The sequence below is a fragment of the Ascaphus truei genome, chromosome 7 (genome assembly GCF_040206685.1).
Source record: "Ascaphus truei isolate aAscTru1 chromosome 7, aAscTru1.hap1, whole genome shotgun sequence".
In the NCBI taxonomy this organism is placed as follows: Eukaryota; Metazoa; Chordata; class Amphibia; order Anura; family Ascaphidae; genus Ascaphus; species Ascaphus truei.
The window spans coordinates 107,720,567-107,738,029 of NC_134489.1; the positions used below are offsets into that span (position 1 = coordinate 107,720,567).

Below are 17,463 nucleotides of genomic sequence, written 5' to 3' on the forward strand. Positions count from 1 at the left end.
CTTTCAGAGACTTTGGCCTGTGTAGAAGGTGTAAGGTCAGGGGTTAAAAGGTAAACGTGTGTTATCAGCATAAAGATTAAGATGGTCGCATACTGCATAGATTTGATATAGATAAATATGTGAAAAAATATATACATACAGATATATCTATCTCTAAAACGCGGTTTGACGAGTTGCTCGGAAATGAAAGACTCCACAAGTGATTAAACATAAATTTAATTTATTCTAAAGCAAACTCAGGTTCTGTTTTTTTTTTTTTTTTACATTTTCTTATTTTCTTTTTTAGCAAATTCTATCACGTACATGTTAATGCAACAAAGGAAAAGAAGAAAGTCTGTACAATTGCCATGATACACTGAAAAGTGAAACAGTCAAGATATAAATACAGAGGGGTGTAACATGACAAAAGCAAAACGAAAGAAATAATACATGCACATTAGGCCCGAGGGTCCCGCTAACATTGCTCGACAACGCATCCCTGGCAGCTATTGGGGTACACACTCTGCCTGACTTATAGGAACAGGCGTCTGTGGTTACCACATTTTCTCTTCTCATTTTAAAACATTATTAGCACGGTCCATAAATAATATACAGGATTGTTTACAGTTGTGATTCTTCTATACTCAATAAGGGAGAAATGGCGATTAATATGACACTACCTAAATCAGGCGCGGCCAACGCCAGTCCTCAAGGGCCAACAACAATTGAGGTTTTCATGATAACCCTGCTTCAGCACAGGGATTGAGCCATCTGTGCTGAAGAAGGGATATCCTGAAAACCTGACCTGTTGGTGGCCCTTGAGGACTGGAGTTGGCCTCTCCTGCGCTAGATGTATTCTGAATTGGCTGTTAGTAAGCAGTAGAAAAGAGGTTCTTATTTGGTTATCTGAATCCAGGCAAGCGCACACACAGTGTACTGTAAGAAAGCCACATGCCATGATAGTTCTGCAAAGCGTAGGAACTATAGCACTTAGCACAGTGAGGGGAGGACGGGATTTTATTGTTAAAGTAATTTTTTCCGCTTCTGCCGAGAGCTGCTTTCTATTAACGGATATAACGCATCTCAGCTGAGGATCCTTCGCAGCTCGAGTAAGAAGTAGACAGGGGCGCAGACAGGGGCGCAGACACTCCGGCTGGCAGAGGCGAGGGCCTCCACACCAGCAATACTACGTACAATTCACATCAGTTTAGTCCCCAGTGTTTTGACTTCTCCACATGTTGACATATGGATTTTTGTTTTGTGTATCCGCTGCAAAATGTATGCAACTGACCAAAAAACAGAAGAAGAAGAAAGAAAAAAGGAGAGAAAAGTATTTCTCTTTGGCTGGATACATGGCATGAGCCCTTCCAAATATGGAACTGGATCCACCGAGCTAACGCACCATATTAATAGGAGCCTCAGACAGTCTTCTAATCCCACCAGCCTGGACGACAAAGAACTGTTATCTTGTGTTAACGGACCCTCCCCTCAATATCTATTAACGTTCACGCACAGCTATCATGCTTTGTGAATCCCTTTTCACTGGAGTCGTAATGACGCTAGATACATATTAGCCAATGTGTGACAGCTGCTATAAGGAAGGGGGAGGTAAACGATGGCGGTCTCGCTATCCTCCTCTGTCTTTAATTGGGTTTGAGAATGAACTTATTTTGTGGAAGAAAGGACAGAAATGGTACTGAAGATTTGACCTTTCTGTGCCTGAGGGACCTGCAAGGCATTGCACGCCTCCAGTGCTGAAGGGGTTAGGTAGGGACAGTTGCAGAGATATTAACCTGCAAAGTCAATGCTTCAGTAGCACCTCACTTTCATCTTTAACCCCTTGTCTGCCCGGGGCATTAATGTCACACAGGGGTCGTCTTTCTGGATCCGCCTGTATCTGTGGGACCCAGATGACGTTGGGGATACAGAATTGCAATTCCTCAGAAATAACTGTTAACATTATATAACTAGAGACACTTGATCCATGCTATAAAGAAGAACAATCTTACTACAGCTTCCACTGCTGATTGGAAACCTTGCAATTTACAAACAGTATTAAATGCTTCCTTAAAGCCCTAAACTGTAATAAGAATGATAAATGCTTCCGTTCTAGAAGAAAAAAAAGTGTGAGGCTTTATATTTATATACATGGTGTTTAAATAACCCATAAATAATTCAATGGAAAACAAAGAATTCATACTTCCCTCTCCTGTGCCTATATAGCACTTACTGGCTGAATTCTAGGTGCAAGGAACAGTAACACGGTTACATGTCATTAGAGTTGCAGTACAGATGCATTGGCATCTGGCTTAGGAAGGTAGGCGTGGTGCTGTGTGTGAGAGCTGAAATAAAGCCAGCAGCATCGAGTGAAACACGTGCACACATTATCGTCATGTTTGAACACTATATTTCACATGATGTCTTCGTACATACAATAAGCCCGGCCCACCTTTGGATCTGGAATGCATGGCTTGCTGATTGGATTTGAAAACGGTTGTATTGTTCAATTCCAGCCTTAGTCATTGTGGGTAAATTATTTTATCTCCCTGCGCCCCAACAGGTAATTACTTAATTGTTCCTACAGCGAAGGCTGCCATGCAGAACAGAGAGCAGAAAACCGGCTGCTACAATAGCACCCAAGAGGTGGCTGATTGACTATGAGATTAACATTGAAGCTCTTGTATTTGCATTGTGGGTAAATCCATGAACAAAAATACATAATATCGCTAGTTTTCTTCTGGTTTGGCAATACTGCTTTTAAGCCCACGACATGGGGTAAAACCGTAAGCAATAGAAGTGTTTAAATATTTCATCTTAAACCCTATACACCAGAGGAGTGTCGTTGTGTTACTGACCCCACAGGTAGCCCAGGGTTCAAAGCAGATTCAAAACAATACACACGGCGTCTCATTAACCCGTGCACTGCCGGGTGTCTCACTGACCCGCCGTAAAAAAGAATCATTTCTTGATACTTTTACATGAACTTAATTTACTAGTGCAGCTAAAGCAGATTAAAAAGTGAAAAATAATAATAATAAAATAAAAAGGGTTAGTAACGGACATTTGTTTTTTCATCTTGGACACAACAGCATGTTCTTTTACACTAAAAATGGTTCTCTTAAAATGCCTAGCTGCAGGCGCAATGCTGAGCATGTTAACCGTCTCATTTTTACCCCTGCTGTGGAAGCCAAAATCTGCAGTGCAGCTAAAAAATAAATAAAATGTGTCGTCGTACGCTGGAAACGGTGTTTTTTACAAATAAAAGTTAAGTGGTTATATTTTCTACACTCCTAAAATGTAACATTAATGTTTTTGCTGATATGGGTGCAGCATTTCTAAGCAACAGTGTACTTAAAAGGACAATGCCAAACAGGTTAATAGCGGAACATTACATTTTGCTGAATATTTACAACATAAAACAACTTTTTTTTTTTGCAAAACTTGGGCTGTCCTTCCTGCAAATTCTAACGTTTACGTGTTTCAATGCCAGGCGGGTACGCTTCTTTCTGGCTTTTTTTCATCTTTCAGGAGTGCAGCACAAGCTCGGCTTCCTCTACATTCAAGAACAAAAAAAAGATTTCACATAAATGTTTAATAAACAGAAAAATTAAATACTGATTGCAACAAATATTGCTTTGCCGTTGCAGAAAGGTGCGACGCAGACACCGCTGATTGTTTCGTAATCCCATAGGTTTGTCTTTATCGGGGCTACCATTATGAAATCCCGGCAAATAGACAAGAGGGTCATCATACCCAGATTACTGTAACCACTTCAGCGCTGGAAGGCCCTGTAACATTGCTGGTCCCTCCAGTGTTAAAGGGCTGGTTCTGTTAGAGTTAAAGGTACTGAATGGCCCATCGCTGGACAGAACCCTGGGCTATGCGAGGTTTGGGGGGCTCTAGCTCCCTCTGCCCGACAGCCTTGTAAAATCAGCCCTGGGGTGGTTCGTCCCACTAACTGTGCGTGGAAACGTCGGAGGACGAGCTGCTATTGCTGTTTGTTGTCTGGGCTCTTTTTATGTACAAGTTCAGCAGCTTCATCTAAAAGAGAAGAGGCAGATTGTTCAGCTTCAATAACACGACCAGATGTAACGGACTTTAAAGAGAGACAGAAATAATAAACCCCTCGGTGTAATCTGCTTCCGCAGCCAGATCCAGTCACTCTGTTCAATCAGTTAGATGCATCCTGGGGGCAGTGCGTTCAGGCTTTGAGCAATTTCTGTTGGCCTTGGACTATAGATAGTACTATCCTTGGGCGCTGCTTGGGGGGCGCACATACCGCTCGGGGGGCCACACACACCATTCGGGGTGGGGCGCACACACCGCTTGTGGAGGATACACGCGCACACACACACTGCTCGGGGGGAGGGGCGCACACACTGCTCGGGACACACGCACACTGCTCGGGACACACGCACACTGCTCGGGACACACGCACACTGCTCGGGACACACACACACACACTGCTCGGGACACACACACACACACTGCTCGGGACACACACACACACTGCTCGGGACACACACACACACACACACTGCTCGGGACACACACACACACACTGCTCGGGACACACACACACACACTGCTCGACACACACACACACACTGCTCGGGACACACACACACACACTGCTCGACACACACACACACACACTGCTCGACACACACACACACACACACTGCTCGGGACACACACACACACTGCTCGGGACACACACACACACACTGCTCGGGACACACACACACACACTGCTCGGGACACACACACACACTGCTCGGGACACACACACACACACTGCTCGGGACACACACACACACTGCTCGGGACACACACACACACACTGCTCGAGACACACACACACATTGCTTGGGACACACACACACATACTATCCTTGGGCGCTGCTTGGGGGGCGCACATACCGCTCGGGGGGCCAAACACACCATTCGGGGTGGGGCGCACACACCGCTTGTGGAGGATACACGCGCACACACACACTGCTCGGGGGGAGGGGCGCACACACTGCTCGGGACACACGCACACTGCTCGGGACACACGCACACTGCTCGGGACACACGCACACTGCTCGGGACACACGCACACTGCTCGGGACACACGCACACTGCTCGGGACACACGCACACTGCTCGGGACACACACACACACTGCTCGGGACACACACACACACTGCTCGGGACACACACACACACACACTGCTCGGGACACACACACACACACTGCTCGGGACACACACACACACACTGCTCGGGACACACACACACACTGCTCGGGACACACACACACACACTGCTCGGGACACACACACACACACTGCACGGGACACACACACACACACACTGCTCGACACACACACACACACACTGCTCGGGACACACACACACACACACACTGCTCGGGACACACACACACACTGCTCGGGACACACACACACACACTGCTCGGGACACACACACACACACTGCTCGGGACACACACACACACACTGCTCGGGACACACACACACACTGCTCGGGACACACACACACACACTGCTCGGGACACACACACACACATTGCTCGGGACACACACACACATTGCTCGGGACACACACACACACACACACACTGCTCGGGACACACACACTGCTCGGGACACACACACACTGCTCGGGACACACACACACTGCTCGGGACACACACACACTGCTCGGGACATACACACACTGCTCGGGACACACACACACTGCTCGGGACACACACACACTGCTCGGGACACACACATTGCTCGGGGGGGACGCACACACATTGCTCGGGGCGGGGGGGCTGCACACACAACTCCCTCGAACCTTTTTTCTAAAAAACATCCCTAATTCATATTAGAAGAAACAGCCACTGTGTTTCCAACGTGAATATTATTTTTCTGCAAAAACTTGGTGAAATGCAAAATAAGGAGCTAGAAGCAGGAGGGGGTTTTAAGGGGCGGGCGGGCGGGCGCCTGTCACACAAGCTTGGGTGAATATGAACTCCTAAAGATACCTCCCCCTGGCCTGGTGACACATTGTGAGACTCCACGCCTCGTACCTTACTCCCTGTAAGCTGTGCAAGGTAAGGTTTCAGTTCTTCTCCAATCACGGAATAAATTGCGACCAGACAGAAAACGCTCGCCTTGCGGACGCTGCTCTCCGTGTTGTCATAACCCTAAGGGAAGAGGAAAAAGGGAGTCTTGAGTAGAGACTGGAAACCAAAAACCATACATTGACACGGTACTTATTTTCTGCACGGCACAAACATATGCCGCAGAGCAGTACAAAATTTAAATAAATATTCCATCTCACGAGATCCAGGAGGTATAACACTTATATTAAGAGTATGGGGGAAAAAATGGATTTAACGAAGATTGAAACAAGAAGAACTTTAACTCCTGCAGACACGTAAAATATTCACACACGTGTGCAAATCAGCCTCCGTGTGCTTGTGGGAAGAGAACACATTGTCAGGCTGTACAGGGAGTAGTCCTTGTCCCGCCACCGCCTCCTCTCCCCTCGTGGGGATTCATGAAATGCACACACAGTTTAGATGGTGAGCTCTTCGGGTCAGGGAATATCAATCTCACGCATTTGGAGCACTTAACCCCAGTGTTGGCAATAAGTCCTCCCCCACAAAGGGTTTAACATTATTAATGCACAAAAATCACTTTAGAAATGCAAGCACCACACAGAGCTTTTCCAAAGTAATGCATTTAACCCGTTCATTGCCACAGCAACAAAATAAATGCCAACATTATTCCCAACAGGCTTTTATTCCTACATCTTACAGCGCAATGCTGGCTTTTTCTTGCATTGAAATGCAGACTCACGGCTGAAAGTCATACCCTTGCCTGCAGGGATAAGACTTTAGTATCTAGGAAAGCCCATGAAACATTCCTGGTGGACAGCCCCTCCCCACAGGTATCATAGCAGGGCGCTCACTCTCTGCCCGAGGGAGGGGGGTTCTATGGGCCCAAGTGGGAACATCGTGCTAACGAGTGTTACAATCCCACTAAATCACACCATTTTCAGCTTGATTATATAATACCAGTCAGGCACCCTGTGCCAGTTACAATGTGACGAAAATGCATCTATGGTGCTGTAGTGTAGAAGACGCAGCCAGAAGCTTATGACACACTATATGTGTTTACCAAGTAAATCATTGCTGAACCCTCCTATTGTTCAGAAGAACCACTCCCCATGTCACTTGCTAATGCAAACAGAGAGCACAATGTCAGTGTCTTGAAACACCGCACATGTGGTTACAATGTAGGACACAAATGGTCAGTCTGAGCTGGACACTAGGTTCTCTCAGTTACACGGGTGTATAAACTCCTACCTCAATATCCCATTATCATTCTGAGCAACTCCCAATCCCCTCTCCCACCAAACTCCTGTAACAACTCCTTCTAGTAACTCCCCCCAATCTCCCGAAAACATTCCACAAATAGCCCCCGGATACATCGACTCAAATGGGCAACATGAAATAACGGCAACTTAACAAAATGTGCGACTCGACTTTCTAAAAGAAGGAATAACCTACACATTGAAATTCTGTGTGCGGGAAAACGTTCACCTTGAGTTCACCTCTGCTTGTAAAAGTCAATGAATCCTGTGCCTAGTTCCACCAGATTCCTGTCTGTGTTATCAAGGAAACAGTGACAAAAATGAGCTTAACACCAATCTATATGTTTCTGGTCAAGGGAAAGAACCCTTTTATCTGAACAGGTCAGGCAACTTTAGGCCCCGTTTATCAACCAGTTTTACCAACTCTCCGGCCTGTGTTGCTCCTAAAGGAAATAGGATTACAGGACAGGAAAACACCACCTGTGTGTCCTGTTTCATCCTCTCAGTGCTTGGGGGCAATACATTACCCAACAAATAGTGTGGCCAATCTCAGCCGACACAGGGCAGAGAAAAGTATCCAAAATGCAGTCACTTGTAGCAAACCTTTAACAAAGCGCAAAACCAAAAACAAATGTAACCTTAAATCATCATGTTAATCGAACAAACGCCATTTATACTGTGCCTATTTATCAAAAGAACCACACAGCAGCGGTTACATCACACTGCGCAGTGGCAGGCGCAGTGGCAGGCGCAGTGGCAGGCGCAGTGGCAGGCGCAGTGGCACACTGTAACATATTCTAAAGATGCAATGGTGACAAAGCTCTCAGTCACAACACCATTCCCGTCAAGGTATCTTTTACCCGTTTTAGGATATGTTTAATATTTTTCAAGGTTGTGCCTGAAGGCCTAAGATAAGAAAATGTTGCATAAAATACAATATCAACGGATTTCACCAAGTATTAATTCCTTGATAATGCTGCACCAATTCCAGGCGCGCAGTGATCAGGGAGGAGAAGCATTGCATTTTTTTGAGAATATTCGCAATTTTAGGATGCTACAGAGAATAGAATTTTGCAATAATATTTCTCAAATGGAAAACTAAACGAGTATTTCCCCGGGAAGCCGTCATTGGGACAAATGGAAAAGTGAACATGTGTATTCGCTCTTCGATGAGTGAGTGTATACCGGACTGTATGTTTCAATGTATTTATTTTTCTATTTAAATTCCCAAGTAAACCCTGAGATCCAACTATGAGAGGCTGAAAGTGACCGCGATGCGCGGGCGTCACTGTTCTGTATTCACACGCACCGTGTGCTTTGGTTCATTTGATTTTTTTAAGCATTTTTCTCTTCTACTGCTCAATGATCGATACCAAAGTGGATCCGGGGGCCAGGACCCGTCTATCTGCCTTCAGTCACCGGAGGGAAGGTCCTTATGGGACCTGAAACGCTGCCATTATGAACGCGTGAGTAGAGCGCTGCTTTGTATCTGTGAGGGTCTGAGTTTGTGTCCCAGAGGAGACCTGCACTCTGAAGAATGTGTTGTGTTGGCTCACAGGCAGGACTCTCCTCACCGGAAACCGTTTCCCTGCACAGAGGGAAGAGTGAGCAGAGCTCGGGGGGACCGTACCTGCAACAACCCAGGGATGACGTCCGGGAGGATTTGGTGCAGCGATTCCTTTGAAATCCTCTCAATGACTTTAGTTTGCATTTTAATGGCGGCGAGGTTGATGGGGTAGTCGGCTGTCTGGATGATGGGGCACAGGACTTTGATGCACTGCTCAGGGTGTATGGAGCTGGCCAGAGTAGAGGCAGTTTCCTCTGCAGCTCTTACAACCTGCAAAACGCAGAAGGGAAGGATTAATCGTTTTATATCCTCGTATAGCATCGTCTCTATACCAGGGGTGGCAATTCCAGTCCTCAAGGGCCAACAACAGGTCTTCGACTGAGCCACCTGTGCTGAAGCCAGGATATCCTGAACACCTGTCCTGTTGGTAGCTCTTGAGGACTGGAGTTGGGTACACCGCACTCCAATGAGAGTATGAGAGGGAGTGTGCATCCCAGACTTTCCATGCACACTATAAACCCGCCTTGCTAATCAAACCCGGCGATTCACCAAGATCCAATAAGGGTTATCGGAGCTCAGTCCTGCGTCTACTGCCAAGGCGATGCCCCTTGCCGGAGCTAGGCGAAGCCAAAACAAGGCGCACCCTAAAGGCAGTCCTCGCTAACCAACGTTTCACTTTACAACGATTGGCATATCCAACGCTTTACAATGCAACCCTGAGGGGCGTTTTTCAAAGCTGGAATGCGTAATCCGACGCCTGAATGCGTTATCCAGCGCTCACCGCCACTGATTAACATGGGACTCGCGATACAGCGGTTTCACTATCCAACGCTACTTCCAGAACGGGTTCCGCTGGATAGCCGAGGACTGCCTGTAGTTTATTTTTAGATACAAACTTACATCTCAACTTTATACAGCAATAAGTACGGAATAGGTTTTTAAAATACGCCCCTTCCTTTCAGATCTAATAGTATAACCATAAAGCTTTAAAAGGGCCACTTTCAATACAGTGAATTGAAGCCCTGTAACATTTAACCACCATTGTTCACAATGTGTTTAACGGTGCGATCCCGCATATCTGCCCTAAGCAAATACAACCAAGCTAATAGCAGAGGTTTGGCCGCTTTAATGTATTGGAAATTAGTTACTAGTTCGATTTCTTAGGGGACTCTAAAGGGGGAAGTGCTTTCTTTCCCTTTATCTCACCCTGTCCTTATCAGGGAAGCAATAAAGATAAGAGGAGGTGAGGAGAGGGGACTGGCTGTATAAGTGCTGATCACACAGTGACATCAGACAAATGTAACAATATATATATTTTAAAATACTTCTTGATGTCAGATTAGGGTAATAATAAATAAATGCATCAATCCCCCAGAGGAGACCCATTAAACATGTCAGTGGAGCGCCCCACTTTGGTCCGGGGAGGTATTTCCCCTCTCATGGCTTTGCACATAAAGACCTAAAAGCAAAATGGAAAAACTCAAACATCAAATAATCTACATTCTGTTTACAGGCTAAAGACTTCGATATGGTCCAAAATGCAACTTCGAGCTTCTTTTCAGACTTTTTTTTTTAAATTTAATCAGCAGTTTTATTGAAAGCCATGAAAATCACCCTCAAATTCCAGCAACTTTTTGGGTGACTTCAAACATCTTCAGTAATATAATGACTATTGCTCTAGGTTTCCTATTTTGCACCCCCCCCCCCCGCCCCCCTGCACACCTCTGGGTAAAGAAGCAGGCTGGGAGGGGGGCGTACACTAAACCCAAGAGAAGCTGCATGATGGAGAATGATGAACAGGCTGCACTTGTTCTATAACAATGCATAGTTATTGGCAGGTCTTGTGTAAAGGAATCCTTTATTCCAGCGATAAACGGCTAGCGTCAGGAGAACCTGTGATGAGCATGTAGCCTCAGGCAGCATCTAATGGCGGGGAGGTTACGCATGTCCGTCACGACGGAGAATACAGTCTGTGTGGGTCATCTAAGGGGACGCCTGGAGAGCTCAGGAAAATGATTTAAACATGGGTTCAGTGCTGTGAAGTAGCCAGTAACGCACTGACAGGGGTAAAGCTGAGTAAGTACAGCTACAGAGCGACTCGGTCAGTATTTGGGACTACAAATTTGGACCATGAATATAAAATCTAGCGGGATGTGAGCTCCAGGAGTTAATGGACGATTAGCCACAGAAAATGAATCTCTTTGCAAGGCACTACAGGCCGCTCCGGAAGTGAAGGGGTTACATTTTCTAGGAGCTGTGCCTCCCCTGGGACAGACTACTAACAGGGGGTGCTCATTAAGCTTTGTGTTGGTAGCTGGGCAATGGGCAGACTAACCAGGGGTCGAAGTTCAGTAGATCGCAGAGGTGATCTATACTGTTGAGCGCGAGGGGCAGATAGCGGTGAGTAGCCTATTTTCTCTGGGTCTATTTATTTGAATATTATCTGGTAGTTTTTTCCCCTTCATCTCTTTCCCGTAATTTTTGCCAAACAATACATGAAAGAAGAAAGTTCTGGATATGGAACAGTTTACAAACAAGTCTTCGCACGAATACTGTATACATATTACAAGGCATTTGGTTACTACAGACCTTAAAAAAAGTGGTTTAAAAAAATTAAATAAATACTTGTGAACCAGATAATTTTATCCTACCGGGTCACTGCCATTAGTATACTTTGTACCTAGGAGGGACTGACCCTTTAACCGTGTCACTGCCATTAGTATACTTTGTACCTAGGAGGGACTGACCCTTTAACCATGTCACTGCCATTAGTATACTTTGTACCTAGGAGGGACTGACCCTTTAACCATGTCACTGCCATTAGTACACTTAGCCTAAAGGGTCAGTCTCTCCTAGGGGCAAAGTCCCCGTTAGCGCTGATCGGGCGGCGCGGAATTACATATATAGATATATGCAAGTCCCTGCTCACGTGGTGCGCGTGGCGCTCGTGCGCATGCACACACGCTCAGCCGCGATCGGCACTTAGGTAAACAAAAAACCTATACTTGCCCGCGCGCTCAACAACCAGCAATGCCCCCCCCCCCTCCCCCATGTACAAGCAGGACACCCGACGCTCATGCTTGGAGCGCTCTCCAAGCATGAGCGCGCTCAGCACCAGCGGGGACTTAGCCTTAAACATGTCACTGCTATTAGTACACATTGCCCCTAGGAGAGACTGACCCCTTAAACATGTCACTGCTATTAGTACACATTGCCCCTAGGAGAGACTGACCCCTTAAACATGTCACTGCTATTAGTACACATTGCCCCTAGGAGAGACTGACCCCTTAAACATGTCACTGCTATTAGTACACATTGCCCCTAGGAGAGACTGACCCCTTAAACATGTCACTGCTATTAGTACACATTGCCCCTAGGAGAGACTGACCCCTTAAACATGTCACTGCTATTAGTACACATTGCCCCTAGGAGAGACTGACCCCTTAAACATGTCACTGCTATTAGTACACATTGCCCCTAGGAGAGACTGACCCCTTAAACATGTCACTGCTATTAGTACACATTGCCCCTAGGAGAGACTGACCCCTTAAACATGTCACTGCTATTAGTACACATTGCCCCTAGGAGAGACTGACCCCTTAAACATGTCACTGGCATTAGTACACTTTGCCCCTAGGAGAGACTGACCCCTTAAACATGTCACTGGCATTAGTACACTTTGCCCCTAGGAGAGACTGACCCCTTAAACATGTCACTGGCATTAGTACACTTTGCCCCTAGGAGAGACTGACCCCTTAAACATGTCACTGGCATTAGTACACTTTGCCGCTAGGAGAGACTGACCCCTTAAACATGTCACTGGCATTAGTACACTTTGCCCCTAGGAGAGACTGACCCCTTAAACATGTCACTGCCATAAGTTCTATTTGGTCCCATTTGTCCCCATTTGCCCTTCTAAACCGATGCCGAAGTGGCAATGTTACTGCAGTGCTGGCCAGACGCTGCGCTAGTAATGAACTCACGCAAGCAGCAAGTCTGCCAACTAAGCTACCTGTGCAGTGCTAGCAATAAGGAAACCCGGTAGGACACTGTGTACTAAACATTGCAACTGTACTTCATAGGTCAATTATATGAATGGCACGCAGATAAAAACAAACAAAAAAACAAATGTGTCACTTCATAATTGGTCTGAAATAAGCTGAATGAATAGACAATAGTCAAAACGGTTAGAACTGTATCACAGGGTAACAGTGTAACCCTGTTACAAGGAGCTGGGAGGAAATCAGCACACGAATGTCGAGATAATAGGTTTTTCATGCGTTCATTTAATCAGCGTATATGTTAGATAATTAAAGTTAAAGGAAGCACACGGCTTTCCAGCTTTGGTTCATTCCTTCGCTGCCAGAGCAGATCGCAACATGTTGGCAAAACCAGAAAGTCATACATCTGTTTGCAATTAACTCATTTAGTGCTGGAAAGAGCAGAAAACTGCGGCTGAAAACGCCACGGAGACAGCCAAGGACCAACGTACGAGTCAGTGGAGGGTTACCAGTAGTGCTTCAGACTATAGGGATCTTAAAATGGAAAGTTTCCAGGCCTGGGGTTTTAGACTAAATGTTGTAACCCCTTCGATGCCAGAATAAAATTTTAAGCACTATGTACCAATGCAGGCGATTACCATTCTTACCTGTAATGTATTTCTCATGTTTAACTCTATGCCCCGAGATTTCGCTAGTTACCCCCCCTCCCCCCCCCCCCTCCTAACCCATAGGCATTATAGTGTAACTGGAAGAGCTTCCCCTAATTAGTTCTGGGTGACTAAGCTCTGAGGAACATTTTAGTAAATATTAACTAGTCTGAATATATATTCATCTCTCTCCTTACACACCAACAACATACAGCACACTGTTAACAGAAATACACATACACCCGTATGTATATACAAGTCTGTATATATACAGACGCAGCAGGTGGTTATCGCGCAGTTATCACACAGTTATCGCACAGCTGCCGCGAGTATTATTGTGCAATTTGTTGCCGCTCTCTTCAAACAAATGGGCCCGCCAGTTACAACACGGCACCATTGAGATGCAGCCAATATTACTGCGCCCTCTGGCGCTTTGCTGCAGGTGAAATAGCGCAGTAGCTCCACCCCCTTCTTGCGCTATTTCAATGGCCTCTTCTCCCATGGGTGCATTGTGTACGCCCCCTGCAACGGGAGTAATAACACTGGCTACATATGCACACATACAAAGAACTCCTACTTATTCTAACGTCCCACTCTCCGAAAGGTTAAAAATAACCCAATAAAACTTTACTTTTCACAGCCATTAATCCCCCCCCCCCACCCCCCACAGAAGAATGTAGTCATTAGTTTCACGCTTCGTTCGCTTCCTTTTTATCTTTGTTTCTGTCGAAAATTCTGTGGGTTGTTAATAAGTAACCTTGTAACAGCGGCTCCCAGACGCCAGGTCCGCACGCTAGCTCGCGACGCGGACTCACGAGAGCTGGGTCTTGTACAAGAGTATACACACCCTTTATCTTTTAATCTTCACCCCTTGGACCTCCTACCCGTGAGGAATACTAGCTCCTTATACGTAACACTTCACAAGCACTAAAAGTACTTTATTTTTTTGTGCAGTGAAGTTAAGACAAAGTGTCAATTTGTACGTAAAGTGTAACATGGTTGCCCCCAAATGATTACTTTCTGAGCCCCTTGCGCTTACTGCGACGAATTCGGCTTGTTTTTTTTGTTTTTTTTAACAAGGACCGCTCACTTAAATTTTTGTCATAGTTCCTAAACTCTTCCAGTTACTAAAACAAAGACGACTGATTGAAACCAACATGTACTGGGTTATTAAAAGGTTGGCGGCCTTTGTGAATTTTATTACCATTTGCCAATGTTCTAAAAAGCCAGTGTGGCAGGAAATGTAGAAATACAAAGACAATTCACCATGAGAGCTGCGTAGGCAGAGAGTCGGGGGAACGGAAATGCAGGTTACCATGGAGGTGAGACGCGGGACTCCTTCAGAACACGATGTTTCTCTCTCACTGCGATCCATCAGGAAACCGCTTAATCCGCCGACTGGTAATGGGACTGCCGATTTATAACCTTTATAATCTCTGCTATCAGGCAGCCGCACATCGCAGAGCGGCGCACCGCGGACTCTTTTGGCAGCGAAACGGGTTACGAGGTTTATTAAAGCTGCTTGTTTTTTTTAACCAGCTCACTGCCATGGAATTGATCTAAATATTTAGGCAATCGGAGCACAGATACCCCCCTGCGAGCAAAGCAACAGAACAGCATATTCAGCTAAATTCTATATACACATGAATACAACATGTAAAGATTACTTGGCTCACTGATTTGACTAAGGGCGTTTGCTCCTTTTTTCTACCCTTCAGGCACCTCTGGCAGGAAAGGGGTTACCCTCTGCTGTGAATAGGGTGAGCGACCCATGGTTTAGTTTGATAAACAGTTATTACACAGGCTGCTATCTGAACTAGAAATGGTTCATTACCTCTTTGTGGGAATCCTTGTGGGCCTCGAGCGTCTTCATGATGGTCAGCTCAGCGTAGTTCTTAAACCTTGCAGGCTGGTTTCGGAGAATTTCTCGCAGTACCCTCAATACCAGGACTCTAATCACATGCTGAATAACAGGACAGGGTTAGGGAACCAGGATACATTACACAAAGGCATTATGCTATATTTTATGCTACACCTCTTGTTTTTTCTTTTTTTACATAATGTCACAGTGATGGCATTATTCAGCATTTGAGAGTTTGATAATGTTATTGTACTTTTAGGATTAACATTACACTACTTCACTGATGGGGTTTTAGTGTAGAGAGCGTTGGAAACGTCACAGGTCCCTAATAGGTATCACAACCTAAAACAAAATGTACATTTCTCCTGGGCCAGAACAGCTACTAGAACTGTGAACTCCATTAATATTATTGTTAATTGCTATCCTACTAGTCATCCTTCTTTGGGGGAGCACTGCTATAGATACACATCCCTAAAATAAAAGTGTAAGCAAGTCAAGCTGCTAACCCCGTCAAGGTGAACCCCAAACATCGCCGCCGGTTCGTAGACGGAGTGAGGGACATTTCTTACTGTCCTATGCACTAAACTTGGTGAAATATGTGACTTTGAAATAAGTTTTGTCAAGGGCCACGCACAGGTCTTCAGGATATCCCTGCTTCAACACAGGTGGTGCAGTCATTCTGGCCGAGCCACCTGTGCTGAAGCAGGGATAGTGTGAAAACAGATACTCCCGCTGATATAACTGAAAAAAAAACATTTATAATAAAAATCTATGATAAAAAAAAGTTTGGCTTTTTTTATTATCCTGGTGCAGGATTGAATAAATCTGCCATCGCACTATATATATATATATATATATATATATATATATATATATATATATATATATATATATATATTTATATATATATACACACACTATAAACCATCACACTGTATCTGTGTATCTCTCTCTCTATACACACACACACACTATATAAACCTGCGCACTATATACTGTAACCTCCGCGCACTAGATACTGTATAAACCTCCGCGCGCTATATACTGTATAAACCTCCGCGCGCTATATACTGTATAAACCTCCTCGCACTATATACTGTAACCTCCGCGCACTATATACTGTATAAACCTCCGCGCACTATATCCTGTATAAACCTCCGCGCACTATATCCGGTATAAACCTCCGCGCACTATATCCGGTATAAACCTCCGCTCACTATATACTGTATAAACCTCCGCGCACTATATACTGTATAAACCTCCGCGCACTATATACTGTATAAACCTCCGCGCACTATATACTGTATAAACCTCTGCGCACTATATACTGTATAAACCTCTGCGCACTATATACTGTATAAACCTCCGCGCACTATATACTGTATAAACCTCCGCGCACTATATACTGTATAAACCTCTGCGCACTATATACTGTATAAACCTCTGCGCACTATATACTGTATAAACCACTGCGCACTATATACTGTAACCTCTGCGCACTATATACTGTATAAACCTCCGCGCACTATATACTGTATAAACCTCCGCGCACTATATACTGTATAAACCTCCGCGCACTATATACTGTATAAACCTCCGCGCACTAGATACTGTATAAACCTCCGCGCACTATATACTGTATAAGCCTCTGCGCACTATATACTGTATAAACCTCTGCGCACTATATACTGTAACCTCCGCGCACTATATACTGTATAAACCTCCGCGCACTATATACTGTATAAACCTCCGCGCACTATATACTGTATAAACCTCCGCGCACTATATACTGTATAAACCTCCGCGCACTATATACTGTATAAACCTCCGCGCACTAGATACTGTATAAACCTCCGCGCACTATATACTATATAAACCACTGCGCACTATATACTGTATAAACCTCCGCGCACTATATACTGTATAAACCTCCGCGCACTATATACTGTATAAACCTCCGCGCACTAGATACTGTATAAACCTCCGCGCACTATATACTGTATAAGCCTCCGCGCACTATATACTGTATAAGCCT

General features: G+C 45.3%; 1 protein-coding gene across 28 annotated transcripts in view; it reads right to left on the minus strand.

Annotated features, from left to right (window-relative positions):
• Positions 1–203: 203 nt before the first annotated feature.
• Positions 204–17,463, minus strand: part of CLASP1 (cytoplasmic linker associated protein 1) — a 217,866-nt gene continuing 200,606 nt past the window's right edge. For all 28 annotated transcript variants that reach the window (XM_075609840.1, XM_075609841.1, XM_075609839.1 and 25 more), the window contains 4 exons: positions 15,402–15,530; positions 8,983–9,189; positions 6,061–6,177; positions 204–4,020 (listed from right to left, as the gene is read on the minus strand). In XM_075609840.1, the coding sequence (XP_075465955.1) occupies positions 3,934–4,020; positions 6,061–6,177; positions 8,983–9,189; positions 15,402–15,530 (540 nt within the window). In that variant the 3' untranslated portion in view covers positions 204–3,933. The remainder of the gene's footprint in view (positions 4,021–6,060; positions 6,178–8,982; positions 9,190–15,401; positions 15,531–17,463) is intronic.